This window comes from Narcine bancroftii, chromosome 1 (genome assembly GCF_036971445.1).
Source record: "Narcine bancroftii isolate sNarBan1 chromosome 1, sNarBan1.hap1, whole genome shotgun sequence".
In the NCBI taxonomy this organism is placed as follows: domain Eukaryota; kingdom Metazoa; phylum Chordata; class Chondrichthyes; order Torpediniformes; family Narcinidae; genus Narcine; species Narcine bancroftii.
In genome coordinates this window covers 401,409,084-401,427,944 of record NC_091469.1, presented here as the reverse complement: position 1 = coordinate 401,427,944, position 18,861 = coordinate 401,409,084, and the positions used below count along the sequence as shown (strand labels likewise).

The 18,861-nt window shown below is 43.0% G+C and overlaps 1 protein-coding gene and 1 long non-coding RNA gene across 4 annotated transcripts in view; one reads left to right on the top strand and one right to left on the bottom strand.

Annotated features, from left to right (window-relative positions):
* LOC138751477 (uncharacterized) overlaps positions 1 to 6,634 on the bottom strand; it is a 64,762-nt gene extending 58,128 nt beyond the window's left edge. For both annotated transcript variants that reach the window (XR_011349971.1, XR_011349972.1), the window contains exon 1: positions 5,428 to 6,634. This is a non-coding gene — a long non-coding RNA (uncharacterized lncRNA). The remainder of the gene's footprint in view (positions 1 to 5,427) is intronic.
* The window catches only part of crppa (CDP-L-ribitol pyrophosphorylase A), a 326,889-nt gene extending 315,004 nt beyond the window's left edge, over positions 1 to 11,885 (top strand). Inside the window, exons 10-11 of one of the 2 annotated variants that reach the window (XM_069913762.1) lie at positions 10,903 to 11,029; positions 11,476 to 11,885. In XM_069913762.1, the coding sequence (XP_069769863.1) occupies positions 10,903 to 11,007 (105 nt within the window). In that variant the 3' untranslated portion in view covers positions 11,008 to 11,029; positions 11,476 to 11,885. Of the gene's footprint in view, positions 1 to 10,902 lie in introns of both variants that reach the window. The other variant, XM_069913763.1, reaches the window with a different exon arrangement.
* Positions 11,886 to 18,861: the final 6,976 nt, after the last annotated feature.

Below are 18,861 nucleotides of genomic sequence, written 5' to 3'. Positions count from 1 at the left end.
CCCACCTCACTGACAAAAGACAAAGGAGAAAAAACCCAACACCCAACCCCAACCAACCAATTTTCCCTTGCAACTGCTGCAACCGTGTCTGCCTGTCCCGCATCGGACTTGTCAGCCACAAACGAGCCTGCAGCTGACGTGGACTTTACCCCTCCATAAATCTTCGTCCGCGAAGCCAAGCCAAAGAAGAAGAAGACTGGGCTGTGTCCACTACCTTTTGCAGGGCTTTCCTCTCAAAGTGGTTTGTGCCCCCAAACCAGGCTATGATGCAGCTGATCAGTACACTTTTCATTACACATCTGAAGAAGTTTGCAAAGGTTTTTTTGATATCGTACCAAACCTTTGCAAGACTGAACAAATTCGAGATTTATTTTGAGAGGGTTCACAGGAGCTTTACCAGGATGTTGTCTGGATTGGAGTACATATGTTATGAAGTAAGGTTGATTGAGCCGGCGATTTTTTTTGTTTGGAGCTACAAAAGATAAGAAGTGACTTAATAGAGGTATATGAGATTATAAGAGGCACAGATAAGAGTAGAAAGCCATCTCCTTTTTCCTAAATGACAATAGCAATTGCCAGAGGACATCTGTTTCAGGTGAGTAGAGGAAAGTTTAGGTAACTTTTTTTACACAGAGTAGTGGGTGCCTGGAATGGATTTCTGGTGATGGAGGCTGGTACAGTAAGGACATTCAACATTTAGATACGAACATGGCTGTAAGAAAAATAGAGGGTTATGGATGTGAGGAAGGGAAAGATTAAATTATTTTGGGTCGGCAATATTATTGGCCAAAGTGCCTGCACTGTGCTGTAATGTTCTATGCTCTACTTCATAAAAAAATACAGATTCTGGTGCAGTTGATTTTTTTTTTAAAAAGCCTTGAATTTAAAATTCCATCAAAATTATTTTTTATTCAGCTATGCCTGAAAATCCAATCCAAATTTTGTGTGCCTAATTCCCCTCATTACTCCCCCACCCAAAACTAATCAGTCCACTCAACCCTTCCCAACAATCACTCCCTTACCACCTAACCCTGTGGTCACATGCACCCATACCTCTTCCCTCATCACAATTCAGGACCCTAAACAGACCTTCCAAATGAAGCCACACTTCATATGCATCTACATGAGTTATCTACTGCATCCGGTGCTCCCATTAAGACCTTCTCTACAGTGGAGAGCCTGGACGCAGACTGGGAGATTGCTTTGCTGAGTATCTTCACTCTGTCCCCATCAGTGACAGGAATCTCCCAATAGCCAACCATTTCACCATTTCCGCGCTAACATGTCTTCCCAAAGCCTCATGTACTGTCAGTCCAAGACCACCTGTACATGTTTTTGAGGAAATTCTGGGCCATTGTATACAAGTACCACTACCTAGATAATCCAATATTATTTTCAGTAGACACAATAATGTATAGATAGTTTTTTTTTTGCCTGTAAATTATTGGATTATAGCCGACCACTACAAAGAAACACACACACAGTGTGTGGCAGGTTAAGCTCACTCCTTTATTAGGGCTGGAAAGGCTGCTTTTATACTGTTCAAGTTCCCACCATTTTTGCTGATTGACTGAGTCACCCATATGAATAACAGTAGTGGGCGGGAACATCCATCCATATGAATGCCCTTCTTCCCCAGCCTGTTTCTGCTGAGTTAGCTGGGTAGTTTGACCAACGGCATTTTAGGTCTGTTGGTCTAATGCTGCCCCAGCTTCTACCCCCGCCGGTTAGTTGTCCTGGAAGTTGCGTTAGCAATCTCTTCCGCGTCTGCTGCCATGCGATATGCTGGCCCAATCTCCGCAATTGTGGGTCGCCACATGACCCCTCCCCCCAGATCCGGCGTTGCAGTCTATAGTGTCTGTAGGTATAGTCCCCAAAGTCTTTTGTGGTCTGCCTGTGCGTCGAGGTGTTGGTGTCTCCACAGGTCCTGCTGGGCCTGTGTGGGCAGGCTTGAGTCTATATGTAGTGAAGACCTTTGGTTTACACCGATGTCCATCTCGAAGGTGGCTCCGTTGTTTTGGATGACTTGAAAGGGACCTTCGTATGGCTTCTGCAATGGTGAACGGTGGGGTCCTCTGCGTATAAACACATACTCACAGTCCTTGAGTTCTTTGAGGATGTTAGATTTGGCTTGTCCGTGTCTGGAGGGTGGGATTGGAACCAGGTTACCGACCTTTTCGCGCAGCCTGTCCAGGAAGGTGGTTGTCTCCTCCTGCTGTTCTCTGGTCTGTGGAACGAAATCCCCAGGAACCACGAGTTGGACTCCGTAGACGAATTCAGCGGAGGATGCGTGGAGATCTTCTTTTGGTGTTGTTCAGATGCCTAGTAGTGCCCATGGTAGCTTGTCCATCCAGTTGGGGCCATTGAGTCTGGTCATGAGGGCGGTCTTGAGATGCTTGTAGAAATGCTCCACCATGCCTTTGGCTTGCGGGTGGTATGCCATCATATGGTATAGCTGAGCGCCCCACAGGTTGGCAATGTCAGTCCACAAACTGATGTGAACTGTGCGCCTCGGCAGTCCGAATCTTGCAATCCAGGATGAGAGGAGTGCTTTGGCACAGGACCTGGTGGATGTGTCAGCCAGGGGAATTGCTTCTGGCCACTGGGTGAAGCGGTCAACTACTGTGAACAGGTAGCAGAAACCCTGAGAGATGGGCAAGGGTCCCACTATGTCCACGTGAATGTGGTCAAACCTGCGTTCCATTGGCTCGAAAGGCTGTGGGGGGACCTTGGTGTGTCGCTGCACTTCGGCTGTTTGGCACTGAGAACACGCCTTGGCCCACCCCCAGACTTGTTTCTTCAATCCATGCCACACATACTTGCTGGCCACCAGCCAGACTGTAGTCCTGATGGATGGGTGTGCCAGCCCGTGGATGGAGTCAAAAGCTCGATGCCTCCATGCCGTTGGGACAATAGGTCGAACCTGCCTGGTGGCCACGTCGCACAGGAGGGTGGTAGTAACTGTGTTGACTGGAACGTCTTGAAGCCGATGGCCTGTGACAGGGATCCTGTACTGCGGGTTCTCATCGACCTGCTTCTGTGCCTCTACCAGTGCTGCGAAGTCCAGACCATTGACCAGGGAGTGGATGCTGTGTCTTGACAAGGCATCCGCAACCACATTGTCTTTGCCTGAGTCTGCCATATGAATAACATTAGCAGGTGGGAACTCAATGCCCTTCTTCCCCAGCCTGTTTCTGTTGAGTTAGCTGGGCTGTTGGTCTGATGCTGCCCCAGCTTCTATCCCCGCCGGTTCGTTGTCCTGGGAGTTGCTTTAGCGATCTCTGTCCACGTCTGCTGCTGCGCGATGTGCCGGCCTGATCTCCGCAATTTTGGTCCACCACAGGATGATGGAGAACATTGCATAACATGATTTATACCTGAGATAAATTTCTTGGCTATTTGAAAGGCTTTAAAATAATTGATGTATATTTCAAGCAAGTATAAAATTGAAAAAAATATAAACCTGATAATAATTCTGATATTATGGTTGTATTATGGATCTCAGGAATGGAAGCAAAACTGATCTCAATTTTCTCATTTAGATCTTTTATCTGACATTGGAATATAACAGTAATATCAGCAATTGTGGATCAACTTTTTCTTTGAATCAGTCTTTGATGTTTCTCAAAAGAAAGATACTTGATCCTAATTCCACTCAAAGTGACTGAAGACCAAAGCTTTTATGAGGATTGTTTGGCATCTATAACTTTTATTGAATCTAAACATCCTTCCTTCTCACACAAGTCTAAAGTAATGAAATGCCACTGTGACATTTAAGAAAAACCTCAGCAGCACAAGGTTTGTGTTAAACAAATGATGAGAATGTGTTTCTAATCATAAAATGAATTCATCCACACTGGATTGCTTAGTTTCGGAAATTACATCAAATTGGAAATTTGCAAAGAGTAAATACCCGAATAATGGACAGATTGGACAGTTATTTGAATTGAAATATTAGACTTTCCACATGGTTGTTATAGTATGATTACATTTTCCAGGCATTGCCTTTTATATAGATTTCATTCAGATAACTTGTCTTATAAGATGATGTTGTACCCTGACAATTGTTCCTTATATTAGTTAAAGTGTCATCGTCTTAAAGGAGGACAAAAACATCATACACTTAACGCTTAATTAACATTATTAAGACATTTTTTTTCTTATCAGTATCATTCTGCTGATTGTGAGAGCTTCCTCCATTCAAATTTCCTGCCATATTTCCACATTAAAAAAATGATTACACTTTACATGATGATAAGAATTTCAAGATTGGAAAATTGTTATACGAGAAATGCTTTGGCTCTACTGTGGCATAAATATACATATGAACTCTGGTATATACCTTTCTTAAAAATGTATTCGTAGACATGACAAAAAAAAACATACAAAATACATAGCAGAGAAATTACAGAGGCACGAACTCCAAGGAGGACCTGTTAAATAGAAAATAATTATGTATCTAAAAGTTTACCAATGGGATAATTCCAAGCATAGACGAGACAGAAGAACAATCAAATGGTGTGCGGGGGAGGAAGTGCAATAGAGTTCCACAATACAAATGGGGTAAAAGAATATATGTAATTCCCTGTGTCTGAAATCCAAATGAAAAGGCAAGAGCATCGCTAATTATCGGAAATAAAACAGTTCTAACTTCAACTGGATGTGCAATTTTGAAGTGTCACATTTTTTTAGTTGAAATTATTACTCTACAATTTTCTATTGAAATGATACAGGTATTATGACGTTTCTTGTTAGTTCTTTTATTATTTGGAATTGGTCCTTTAATTACACTGGATGCAATAACACAAATGTGATGCCACAATTTTTTAAGATCAGTTCAGATTATAGTCAGAAGAAAACAGCACGATGTTCTTTTCTTCCCATTATCAGTGAAAATGTTTTCAAGATAAACATATGACCATCACTCTGGTTTTATCTTGATTCCTTCAGTCAGCCAGAGAGCTGAGTTCCTCAGAGTAGGCAGCCATCCTATTCTTTAATTGAACCATGTTGTGTAAACGTGAGCCTCCCCAAAACTCCGAAGCCTGTATTCTAGCTCAGAATAAGACCCATCCCTTATATTGTTTTGACCTGTGTGACCTTCCAAATGTCTTTCTTTTGAAATATTTATCATTGTATTTAAAGCAGTTTGTGCCCTTGTCCCTCTGTACTGTATGACTTTGATAACTTTAAGCACTATATCCCTCCAAGATTGGTGTGTTCCTTTTTCAGTTCATTGCTCATTCCTGATTATGAAAATACAAAACTCCCCTTCTTTAACTCCCTTCACACTTCCTATTGCCTTGGGTAAGCAGCTAATTTCTCAAAAGACCCATCAAATCTCAGCCACTTATTTTTCTCCCACCAACCCCACCCCCCAACCCCTACCACCACCACCTCCTCCAGTCATTCAGAAGATGCACATACCACCAGATTCAAGGATAGCTTTATCCCGGATGTTACCACATTATTGAATGGAGCTCCTGTGGTTGGTGTGCTGTGCAGCGAATGAAAGAAAAGCCACATGGAATCTTTTCTGGAACTCTCCGAGAGCTTATTACCATGATCCCCATTATCCTTTTCGCCCCACCCCCCAGGACCATTGTGACGTCAGCCCAATGTGATCCTGCACCTCTGTGAGCCGGTACGCTTGTGGATCAGTGCAGCCCACTACATAATCCACGCCCCAGCCCAGATCCGGTGTTCAGAGGTGCTGAGTCCACAGTTCGTAAAAAAGTTCATATGTTTGGGAGGCCGACCTCTCCACTGTGCGGCTGGAACAGTTACTGGTTGGTCAAGGTCGAAGTGTGCTGGTTTGAGGCAGTTGACTGTGAAAGTTTCCTGCCTACCCCAATGTCCAAAGGGTACGTAGTCCCATTATGTCGTAACACCTTGTATGGACCCTCATACGAGTGCTGAAGGGGCATCCGGTTTACGCCTCTCATTATAAAGATGTATTTGAAGTCTTCGAGATCCTTCTGGGTGTAGGATGGAGCTAGACTTCTCGCAAAGTTGCATTAGTAGCACCGTAAGTGTTTCCTCCTGTCTGCAAGCCGCTGGCACAAACTGTCCTGGGGCAGTCATTGGGGCCCCATAGACAAGCTCAGTGGAGGATGTGGCCAAATCCTCCTTTGGCACTATGCGGACACCATGTTTCAGGATCGTAGTAGAGAACTGTGCCATTATAATGGCTGGGAATTCTGGCAAGCTTGTTGCCCAATAAGGTTACCAAGTTGAGGTGGGGGGCCGGGAACTTGGCTTCTTGATGGTCTGGAAGGTCTTGGAATTGACCAGATGGTGCCCTTTCATGTCCACCAGGAGGCAGAGGCGGCTTGAAGGAAGTCTGCACTCAGTAGGGGCTGAGACACATCAGCCAAAGTGAAGGTCCAAGTAAAATGGCAGGAGCTGAACTCGAGCGGGATGGTCCGCATGCCAGATGTGTATATGCTGCTATTGTTGGTGGCAGTGAGTGACGGTCCCGACTACCCAGCGCAGATGTCTCCGTTCAAGGGGGGGCTGAACTCCGTCCCTGTGTCCACGAGGAAACGCCATCCTGAGCGCCGGTCCCATAGATAAAGGAGACTGTCTCAGCAGCCTACCCTCATAGCTATCAGCGACAGCTGGCCCTGGCATTTCCTGGATGGTAGCAAGGTGGATGGCAGCAGTGGGCACCAGTACCCCATTTCAAATGGTTGGAACACCACTGCTCCAAGTTTGAGTCTCCACCTGCCGCAGCTGTCGCTGACCTCCTCAGTGGAGTGGGAGAGAGACAAGTAGCTGTGTGTGACGCAGCAGTTAGGTCAATGGATGCCTCACCATATTGTATGGCGTACTACAGGACATCCACACGGCCTGCTAACCTGTGTGAATTGTTGAAGTCGTCGTCCATGAGGAGTAGGTGGATGTCTTCCAGCATCTGTTCAAGAAATATCTGCTTGAACAATAAGCAAGCCCTGTGGCCATCCAATAATGGCAGGATATTGCTCATAAAGGTGACAGCGTGCAGTTGCCCAGACTGTATATGTGGAGCTGCCATGCCTCTCGTTCACGGCGGGAAAGGCTGAAGGTGCGGCTGATGTAAAAAGTTGATGATTCATCCAGCAGTCTCCTGACTGAGTAATATCTTGTGGAGACTATGGTGATCTGCCTGACCTGAAACTGGGCCTCAGCCTGTTTGAACCAGACTAGTCAGCAGCTTCAGCGAGATTGTGTTCTATACGCTCGTGTCATTCATCGTTAGGTCTAAAATGCCATTTTGGACTGTTGGGGTCACCACTGTGCTCGGTGTGCTGGGAGGTGAAAAAAGGAAAAACAATACAGAAACTGACCAACCAACTGACTTTACTGGAACTCTCCAAGAGCTTATCGGCATGACCCCCATGATCGTTTGCGACCCCCACCCCCCCAACCACCAGGACCAAGCTCAGTGTGAGCCTGCACCTCTGTGACCCGGTTTGCTTGTGGATCAGTGCAGCTCGCCACATTCCTATGAATAAAATGATGCTGCCCCTCCACTCTTTTCAACAGAACTCTTTCTCTGTAAAAATATAGTCTGAACTTTTGTTTTATTTTGCACTACCTAATGCACAAAAGGATAGCTTGACTTGAATGCAAAACAGTTTTTGACTGTATCTTGGTACACGTGACAATAACATTTTATCAAACTAAGCTTTGCAGTTTGGCATTCGATTCTAAAATTTCTGCACTTCTTCCAGGTTTCAGAAAACCTTTGAGTCTTGGTGTCATATTTTGTTACTTTGAATTGAATTAAGACACATTACAATGTTAAATGGCCCATGAAAATGAAGATAAGGTACTTTATGTCAAATATGCTGTGACACAATGTAAATATGTTTTTGAGAGATAAATTGGGGCAAGGTTTGTTAGGTCACATACAAATACTTTAAAACAGATCTTATTTAAAATACTGGAGCTCTGCTAGTGCTAGACATGTCAGGGCCTCAGAGCCTTTGCAAAAGCTTTGGAGAGTGCCCAAGAGACTTCACTAATGGATTGTTGTTTACAATAAGGCAACAGATGAAAGAGCCTGTCGGAGCTGCATTCTGTCTGGAGGGGAACTTGCTGTTCTAAGAGTGTCATGGTGCTTTACAAGCAGAGAGAGTCAAGACAGGTGTTTCTTCAGAAACTATTGTGATGCAAGTTGCTGAAGCAACTGCATGATACCTATCTTCGGGTCGGCTTTTTTTTTTTACCTTATTCAATCACCTTGTTTGCCTAAACCTAAGTCTATGGGTGGTGAGGTGGCTGATCAATCTACAGACTGCTGTAGATGGTGTAGGTCAGGGGTAGGCAACCTCAGGCCTGCGATCCAAATTTATCCAGCCCGCAACCCAATGCAATTTTTTTTCCCTATGCCACCTTCTGTCAGTGCACACATGCGCCATAGCCAAGCAATGAAGCTCCTACTATTTGGCAGGGGGATGAGCAGTAGAATGGATGGGCCTGTGTGTGACGCAGCAGTTAGGCCATAGTCTGGGCGACTGCACGCTGTACACCCCTGTGAGCAATATGCTGCCATTAATGGACGGCCACAGGCCTTGCTTACTGTTCAAGCAGATATTTCTTGAACAGATGCCGGAAGACATCCACCTACTCCTCATGGACGATGGCTTCAACGATCCACACAGGTTAGCAAGCTGCGTGGATGTCCTGTAGCACGCCGTGCAATATGGTGAGGCATCCATTGACCCAACTGCTGCGTCACACACAGCTACTTGTCTCTCTCCCACTCCACTGAGGAGGCCAGCGACAGCTGCGGCAGGTGGACACTCAAACTTGGAGCGGTGGTATTTCTACCATTTGAAATGGGGTTCTGGTGCCCACTGCTGCCATCCACCTTGGTCCCATCCAGGAAACGCCAGGGCCGGCACTTTGATGGTTGGCAACGCTGGCTGTCCGAGCCTGGCTCCGGTGGTGCTGGATAAAATTGTCTTAGAAAACCACAGCGAGCCTGACGCGTACACCATGCCGGGGACTTTGCACTTCATTCAACACAAGTAGGCGCATTTCGAGATGGAGAAAGCACAATGGGAAGTGAAAAAAGCTGAGCTGCAAGTAAGTGGAGGGAGGGGAGGGGAGGGGTTGGGGGGAACATTGAAAAGAAAGGATGGCATCTCCTGGTGTGACAGATTATATTTTATATTATGTATAGATATGTTTTTGGAATATAAATTGTGGAGGGCTTTTTTAAAATGCCAGAGCTCTGCTTAAGCTGGGCAGTCCAAGTTCCCAATGCCTTTGTAAAAACAATGGAAACTGCTTTGCTGAAGGACTTCACAAGTAGGTGTTTATTGGGCATACTGTGGAGATGAATGGACTTAGAAAATTTGGTCCGAAGCCACAGTCCGTCTGAGTGTAGTTTACTGTTCTAAGTAGATCACGTGGTTTTCTCTGAGAGAGAGAGAGAGAGAGAGAGAGAGAGAGAGATCAGTTCTACAGTTTAGCAGCAGCAGCTGGGACTGGAACAGGACAAGCTGGCAAACTTGTGGAAAAAAAAATTTGAAGAAAGGTTGCGAGTGCTTAGTTCAGCCTGGTCAAAGCCCTTGTGGTCCCTACAAGAGGAGATGGCTGGCTGTATAATGTTTCACCTGAGATAAGGGAAACAGAAAAAGAACTCTGGTGACCTGAAAGAAAGAGGTTATCATCTGGAGAACCCTGATGGGGCAAGTTTCTTCAGCAAGACACTGAAGTGGCTGATCGGAAGGAATCAGTTTGTGTCCAATGAGCAACAAATCTCTCTCTGAAATCCAACAAGAACCTTTCTGAGCGGTAATCATTTTCCTTTCAAGCACCAAAGCCTGGTGAAGATTTATAAATGTTAAATTCTGTGCACAGTATAAGAATTGCCTGATACCAGTGAACTTGAAGGAGATTGGACTGTGAATCAAAGAACTTTTCTGACCTAAAACACACATTACATACAAACACTTAGAATTAGAAGAGGGTTAAGTTAAGTTAATAGTAATAATTTGTCTTAGTGAATTTCTATTGCTGCTGGGTTTTGGGGTCCTCTGGGCCTGTCACACTGGTTATGTCATTACCCAAGAGACCCCAGGCAAGGAATATTTGAAATTACTATTTTTTTAAAAATTACTGGTAACATCAGTGTTCCCCTCTTCAACCACTGACACCCCATTCGGCCCAAGCATGGTAAAAGGTTGCCTGCCCCAGGTGTAGATGGTGCATGGTAATGCAGGCAGCTGGGTACCTCAAAACATTGTGCACTCTTTTAGCTGAATGCATTGACCTCCAAATGCTCTTGTCATGGAAACACATTGGTCTGGGTGCCTTCTCATTACATGTGGAATCATAGAGTTGTGGACTCTACTATAATCCATGTTGAACATTTAATCGAAAGGGATTTTGTTGAACCAGTGGGAATGTTAAATTTTTGGAAGACATTGAATTCTCTTGTCATGATGGAGTTCAGGTAAATTTCCCTTTGGGTTATAGTCATTTAATGGCTGTCTCAATTGCAATCTGTGAATATAGAGAAGAACCAGTTGTAAGAATCAGGTGCCACAGACATCAGGGGTAAAATATCTATTCGTGAGGTCAAAGAACAAAGCAAATGGATTGAGTGAATAGAGAAACATCAAATATTAGCTGTGCTTCTGTATAACTAATTTATAAATGACAGAGTCAGTGTGCAATGATGGATGGCATAATGATTAGAACTTGTGACGTTGTGAGTTTGTTGAATGTGTTGGGCAAAGGAAAGGAGCAATGATCCTGAGTGAGATTTTAATTGTATACCTGAGTATTGGGCACAAAATATGAATGTGGAATGGTTTACACTCATTCATTTGCTAAAAGGTAATTGTTCACTTTTGGGTTCATTTTTTTTTAATGAAACTGATGTTAATGTTCATTTATTTGTAGAGCATGGAAACAATTCAAGAATCTGTGAAGCAAGGGGCCTTAATCATCGAATCATTAATAGAGCAACGAAGCCCTGCTCTAACTGGACAGCTCCTTGTGGTGTGAAAGCAGTTGCTAACCAGACTTCGTAAGTCGTAGATGTTGTGATGTCAGTAGGAACATACTGCCCCCTGATGAGAACAATGCAAACCTACTTGTATCTTCTGCCTTGTATAATGAGAAGATAACCAGGACATGGAACCACCTTTGAATGGAATAATACCCTGAAATCTAGTATGCAAATTTCCAAAATTAACAAAGCAGAATCAACTTAATTATCACTTCTCATTTTGTTCTGAATGAGAATCTGATTATTAGCACTCCATTTAAGAATCTGCGATGGCTCTGCTGACTCTTCCCCAGTGTTTACTTACTTGGACACAGAAGGACATTACTCGATTTTTCAAATACACATTGTCTTTCTGCAACATTTCTGTTGCTCCCACTCCATTTATACCCTGATAATTTGTTCTTTCTTCTCTCTCATATGTCTGAACTCCATTATGATTATTTTACCTCGTCCTTCCACTTAAGTTACAGAAGCCAATTAACCAACTAGCACATCTTTGGAAGTGGTACGAAACTGGAGCACCTGGGAGAAACTCCATTGAGACACAAGAGAGACTATCCGAACTCCACACAAACAGCAGGCAAGGTCCCTGGAATCCCTGGAGGTAACAACACCTTTAAGACCAGAAAACTGAGAAAGAGATCCCTACTCCCAACAGAATGGGACACTCCATCAGTTTTCCTGGAATACAGTAAAATCATCAATGAGGTACAAAAACTAAGGAAAATTTTGTATATACTCCTCTCATTTGGATTTTAAAATAATTCAGTTTGCAAGATCTCATTCAAATATTTGCTGGAAAGGGAGATTTTTATTGTCATTCTAATTTGAGTTAAGAACCATAAGAAAATAATAAAACATACTTTTATTTAAATGGACTATTTTATTTAAATGGACTATTTTCAATCCTTGCTAACCATTCCTGCATTCTTAACATGGTTTAGGTTAAAAGGAGGGGCAAAAGGTTTGAGAGAGCCGTGGTTTTCAAGGAATATTGGAAACTTGGTTCGAAGAAAAAGGGAGGCGTACATTAGATATAAGAAGCATGGAGTTAAGGAGATGTTTGAAAGATACATTGAATGTAAGAGGAATCTTAAGAGAGGAATTAGGAAAGCTAAAAGAAGGTATGAGAAAACTATGGCAAGCAGGGTGAAAACTAATCCAAAAGAGTTCTACAAATATGTTAATGGTAAGAGGAAAGCTAGAGACAAAATTGGTCCCTTAGAAAATCAGAGTGGAAAACTGTGTGTGGAACCTAGAGAAATGGGGGAGATATTGAACAGTTTCTTTTCTTCGGTATTCACTAAGGAGAAGGATATTAGGAGATGTGGGATAAAAAAAGCAAATTGGGTAAATATGGGGAATATAGAGATTACAAAAGGTGTAGTTTTAAGGCTTTTGAAGAATATAAAGGTGGATAAGTCTCCGGGACCAGACGGGATCTTCCCCAGGACATTGAGAGAAGTGAAGGAGGAAATAGCAGAGGCTCTGGCGGTAATTTTTCAAATGTCATTAGATATGGGGATAGTGCCGGAGGATTGGCGCATTGCGCATGTGGTTCCGTTATTTAAAAAGGGTTCAAGGAGGAAGCCTGGCAACTATCGGCCTGTAAGTTTGACGTCTGTGGTAGGTAAATTAATGGAGAAAATTCTTAGAGATAGTACTTATAAACATCTGGATAGACAGGGTCTGATCAGGAGCATTCAACATGGATTTGTGGGAGGAAGGTCATGTTTGACCAATCTGATTGAATTTTTTGAAGAGGTGACTAGGAATGTGGATGAGGGTAGCGCAGTGGATGTTGTCTATATGGACTTCAGTAAGGCCTTCGATAAGGTACCACATGGAAGGTTAGTTAGGAAGGTGCAGTCTTTAGGTATAAATTTTGAGATAGTCAAATGGATTGAACATTGGCTGAAAGGGAGAGGCCAGAGAGTGGTAGTGGATAATTGTCTGTCAGGTTGGAGGCCGGTGACCAGTGGTGTGCCTCAAGGATCTGTATTGGGCCCATTGTTGTTCGTTATATACATTAATGATCTAGATGATGGGGTGGTGAATTGGATTAGTAAATATGCAGACGATACTAAGATAGGTGGAATAGTGGATAATGAAGAAGGTTTTCAAGGATTGCAGAGGGATTTGGGCTGCTTAGAAAAGTGGGCAGAAAAATGGCAGATGGAATTTAATGCTGATAAGTGTGAGGTGCTTCATTTTGGTAAGAAGAATCAGAATAGGACATATGTGGTAAATGGGAGAGCATTGAGGAATACAGAAGAGCAGAAAGATTTAGGAGTGACGGTACATCGCTCCCTGAAGGTAGAAACTCACGTGAATAGGGTGGTGAAGAAGGCTTTTAGTATGCTGGCCTTTATCAATCATTGCATGGAATATAGGAGTTGGGAGGTGATGTTGAGATTGTATAGGACGTTGGTGCGGCCTAATTTGGAGTTCTGTGTGCAGTTCTGGTCGCCTAATTATAGGAAGGATATAAACAGAGTGGAGAGAGTGCAGAGAAGGTTTACCAGAATGTTGCCTGGGTTTAAGCATCTGGAGTATGGGGAGAGATTGGACAGATTGGGTCTTTATTCTTTGGAGCGTAGAAGGTTGAGAGGGGATTTGATAGAAATATTTAAGATTATGAAAGGGATAGACAGAATGGATGTGGATAGACTATTTCCGTTAAGAGGAGGAAAGTTTAAAACAAGAGGACATGAGTTAAGAATTAAGGGGCAGAGGTTTAGAGGTAACATGAGGGGGAACTTCTTTACTCAGAGAGTGGTAGCTGTGTGGAATGATCTTCCGGGAGAAATAGTGGCGGCGGAGTCAATTGTATTATTTAAGAAAAGGTTGGACAGGTATATGGATGAGAAGAAGATGGAGGGTTATGGGCATTGTGCAGGGAGGTGGGATTAGAAAGGGGTGTTTGGTTCGGTGCGGACTAGAAGGGCCTAATGGCCTGTTTCCGTGCTGTAATTGTTATGTTATGTTAAAAGAGGCAGTCTTAAATGTTAAGTTTGGAGCTGAACCTGGCTGAAGCAACATTTTAAATTAAGGGGAGGACATGTAAAACTGGGGTATATAGGAACATACCATTGAAGGTGGTGAATTCCCAAAATGTTCTACCCCAGGTGCTTGTGGGAGCGAAATCACTGGAAGTATTTATTTTTTTTTAAAGATGAGGAAATGGAGAGTTGTGTAGTACATAAGAGGAGATGAGGCCTGGGGCAGCATCCATGAATGGTTGGATAGGCCTGACAGTATGAACAACTAACTTCTGCTCCAATTTTCTCATACCCTTGATTTCATTGAATCCTATAATCCTCTGTGTGTATCGCTGCATTCTCCTTATTGCTGATGTTGTCTTAGTGGTGCCTCACCTCAGCTGCCAACATTGCTCTCTCTGCTCAGCTGAAGTGATTCACAAATGGTGCACATATGCCCCTCCAACTTAGATTATGTTTTGCTTTATTTTCAGATCATTTAAAAAAAAATTGCACATTCCAATATGAAATGGACAAGAGTGAATGTTCTTTTGCTGCCCAGAGTGGGCAGGGTGGTGACGCACAGTAAATATCTCCAGGTGCTGAGACTGATCACTCATCCACAGGCTTTTATTCCCAATGGACAGGGCCATAACCCAGGCTTAGAGGCTTTATACAAGGTCAAAAGAGGGAGGGGCCATAGTTACAGCCGCAGGACGGGGTGGAACCAGGTCATCAGGAATACAGCGCAGATGGAAAGGCCATGGAAAGTTATGAAGAATAGTTATTGAAGACCAGAGGAGAAAAAAAAAACCCAGAATAAATATGGTTTAAGGAAAAAGAGGGAAGAAAATGGGGTGGAGGGGGCAGTGAAGGGGAAAAGTTCAAAATTCAGATTTATTGTCAGAGTATATATTTGACATCACATGCAATCCTGTGATTCTTTATCCTGCAGGTCAGGCAGAATTTTTAGTTAAAGGTTGTGCAAAAAGCTGAACCCAAAAAAAAATCATGTATACAAAAGAGAGAACTGTAACCAAACTGACTGTGCAAAACAGAGAAAAAAATTCACCAATAAATAATATGCAAAGAGGTTCTTAAATGAGTCCATGAGGAGTTTGATGATGGAGGGTTAACAACTGTTCCTGAACCTTGTGGTACACATCTTGTGGCACTAATACCTCTTTCCTGATGGAAGCAGTAAGAATATAACATGTCCTAGGTGGAGTGGATCCTTAATGATTGCTGCTACTCTCTGACAACAGTATTCCGTATGGATTTTCTCGACGGTGGGGAGAGTTTTACCTGTGATGTTCTGGACTATGTCCACTACCTTTTGCAGGACTTTGCACCCCATACCAGGCCATGATCCAGCCAGTCAACACATTTTCCATTACACATCTATAGAAGTTTGTCAAAGTTTTCAATGTCATACCAAACTCCTGAGGAAGTAAAGGCACTGACATGCTTTCTTCACGATGCCATGAGTGTGTTTGGTCCAGGAAAGGTCTCCTGAGAAAGTGACTTTCAGGAATTTAAATTTGCTCACCCTTTCCAGCTCTGATCACTGGATTATACACCTCTGCTTTTCCCTTCCTAAAGTCCACAATCAGCTCCTTGGTTTTGGTGACATTCAATGCGAGTATGCTGTAAGTACACCATTCAGCCATGTTTTCAATCTCTCTTCTGACCCAATGCCTGTTTTTATACAATCCACTACCATCATCAATTTTTTTAGATGCTACTATTTGTCATACTGAACCATGAAGTTGTAGGGGTAAAGCAAGCAGTTGTTCAATAAACAATAACATCTGATTTGAGAGGGTGCTGATGGCAAGAAAGACTCCCAAAGGGCCTTGGGTGCTGAAGGCTTCTTCATCATGTCGGAGGCTTGGATCTGGGCTCTGGTTGCCGATGGTTTAATTGAACTAGAGACTTGTGCAGCTGTAGAGGCTGCGGGAGTGCTGGAGGTGAATCCATAGACTCTGAGGGGACACTCTTTGCTTCTCTTTCTGACTGCAAGGGGCGCCGGAAAAAAATCATGGCGAATCTTTGACTTCCTGATGGCAGACGAAATGCAATTTCATGTCCCATTACATTTCTGTTGAGTGTCTAATCTGAAAAGAGCTGTTGTTTGACAACCTAGAACCAAAGTCAGTCCAAGAGAACATGGATGATAGATGACTGCCTCAAACAAAAATTTAAATCTATATATTTTTAGTAACTTACTTCTAAGTTGATTTTAATCATTCAAGAAAGAACCTTTCCTATTGACATGCCATTTGAATCAAATGGTTTTAAAAGATTCTGATAAACATAAGAATTTTTATTCCATTTGTGCAATGGTTTTATGAAACCAAATAGCCCATGCATGTTTCTTTTACTTCCATTCTTCAGGAGCCCATCTGATTATACTGCCAGTGGAGAGTTTATCCCTTGCTGCATACAAATTAAGAAATGGATGGCAGAGTACAAAGATTTCGATGCATCTCTATAATTGACTCAGATTCCAAATTCAGTTCATGTTTGGGAAATGTAATTAAATCCATCAGGTGATTTGAAGGTTTTACATTACATTAAGAATAGTTGTGTTTTCCTGATTTGGCATTATTATATTTCCAGCAGTTTCATTTCAGTCTTTGAATTTGTGTTTGCTTTTCTTCCTATTTCATCTGATCCTCAGAGTTGGCTAAATATTAGCACTGAAAAATTTGGTTACAATGAGGCTATCCTTTTGTTCCCATTTTTTTTCAATGCAGCATGCAGGATTATGAACATCTGTATCAAGAAGGGTGACGTGCAAGACCCACTCATCGCATTGCACACATCACACGTAGTTCTGGAAGAACTACACCAGTGGTTTTAAACCTTTTTCTTTCCACTCACATACCACGTTTTAAAGAATCCCTATGCCATGGGTGCTCTGTGATTAGTAAGGGATGGCTTAAGATGTTATGTGGGTGGGAAGGGAAGGCTGAGAATCACTGCTCGAGACCCAAGTATTACTGAAATACTTTGCTTGAGAAAAATTGTCATCGGCCCATTTCCTTTGGAGTTATGAAACTGTGCACATAATGAGTCAATTAGGTACGATTGAAACAGTGGTTATCAAACTTTTTTCTTTCCACCTACCTACTACCTTAAGCCATCCCTTACTAATCTCAGAGCACCTATGGCATCGGGAATACTTAAAGTTGGATGTGAGTGGAAATAAAAAGGTTGCGAACTACTGAACTACACTGAGAAGAAATTCCACTTTTTTAATGTTCAGCTGATATTCAATCATATAAAGCAGGTCAATGTCTTGTGTGCAGGCATCAATGAGGTTACCTTCAGTTTGTGCATCTACATTTGAACCTTGACAAACAAAGCCATGATTACTGTTCTTCAAGGGTTATCTACAACCTCATGGCTTTAGTATGAAAAAACATGCATGGAGGAACAGTATGCTACAGTTCTGGTGAATTGAAAGATTCCATTGTCACTGTCTTTTCTCCAGAATGGGAATCTAAAACAGAGGGCATAGATTTAAGGAAATGGGGGAAAGATTCAAAAGGGACCTGAAGGGCAAATTCTTCACAGAGAGGGAGTTGTGGATATGAAATGAGTTGCCAGTGAAAGTAGTATAGATTGGTAGAATTTTGGCAGTATATGCAAAGGAAAGGGTTAGAGGGATATGGTCCAAGCAGGTGCAAGAGGGACAAGATCAGATGGGCAACTTGGTCCATATGGACAAGTTGGGCCAAAAGGCCAGTTTTCGTGCTGGAGAGTTCCGTGATTTTCTGGCTCAGAATGAGTGGAGGGGGTGGGTTGTCATCACTCACCACAATAGATCTCAAAGTTTATTTTGGTTGGCTGATGACCAACCACAAGGACATGGCCCTCCCCTTCAGGAAAGCAGAAGAAAGACAAAACAAGGAAGGAAGAAGCTGAGTTTTTCCAGCATTTTCTTTTATTTTAGATTTACAGCATTTGTGGTTTTGCATTTTCATCCTATTGAACCATTGGAAGGAAAACTGCAGATCTTCTTGAAAGTTTCTTTAGTATTGGAGTCATAATGATACCAGCAGATGGAGTTTGCATGGCAATTCTCAGGCACTTCTTGGCTTCTGATTGTTTTGCAGAAATTCCATTACTGGAGATCACAAGCTCATGCTTTTAAAGCCATCAAGCACAGTGAAAGCATTGCACACCATTCCTTTAGTAGAAAATGTGGGTTCTAACATCAGGTCAAAGTTACAGGGTCACAATAACACCTAGAATGCTGAAAGAAGGTGCAGGACTGGGAAAAAGGAACAGTCAGGCAGTGCAGGGTTTTCCTGTGGTCATTCTCCTCAATAACCATCTTGGATAATGTTGGGGGTGGGCAGACCTACCAGGAACAAGCAAAGGCAGTCACATCTCTGGCACAGAGTCTGGCTCTGTGGCTAAGAAAGGAAAGGAGGAAAGAGGTGAGCTTTAAATTTAAATATAGACATTCAGCACTGTAACAGGCCATTTCAGACCACGAGTCCATGGCACCAAATTTACACCCAATTAACCTACACCCCTGGTACGTTATGGACAGTGGGAGGAAACTGCAGCCCTCAGGCAAAACTCATGCAGACACAGGGAAAATGTACAAACAGACAGCATTGGATTCAAACCCAGCCCTGATCACTGGTGCTGTAAAGGTGTTGCCCAAGAGTGATGGGGGACTCAAAAGTGAGGGGAACAGATCAAAGGTACTCTAGAAGAAATCAAGAATCCCAGGTGGTATCTTGACTCCAAGGTGCCAGGGTCTCAGGTTCACAGCATTCTCAAGAGGGAGGGTTTTCAGCCAGATGTTGTGGTCCATGTAGGGACCAATGATGTAAGTAAAAAGGTTGA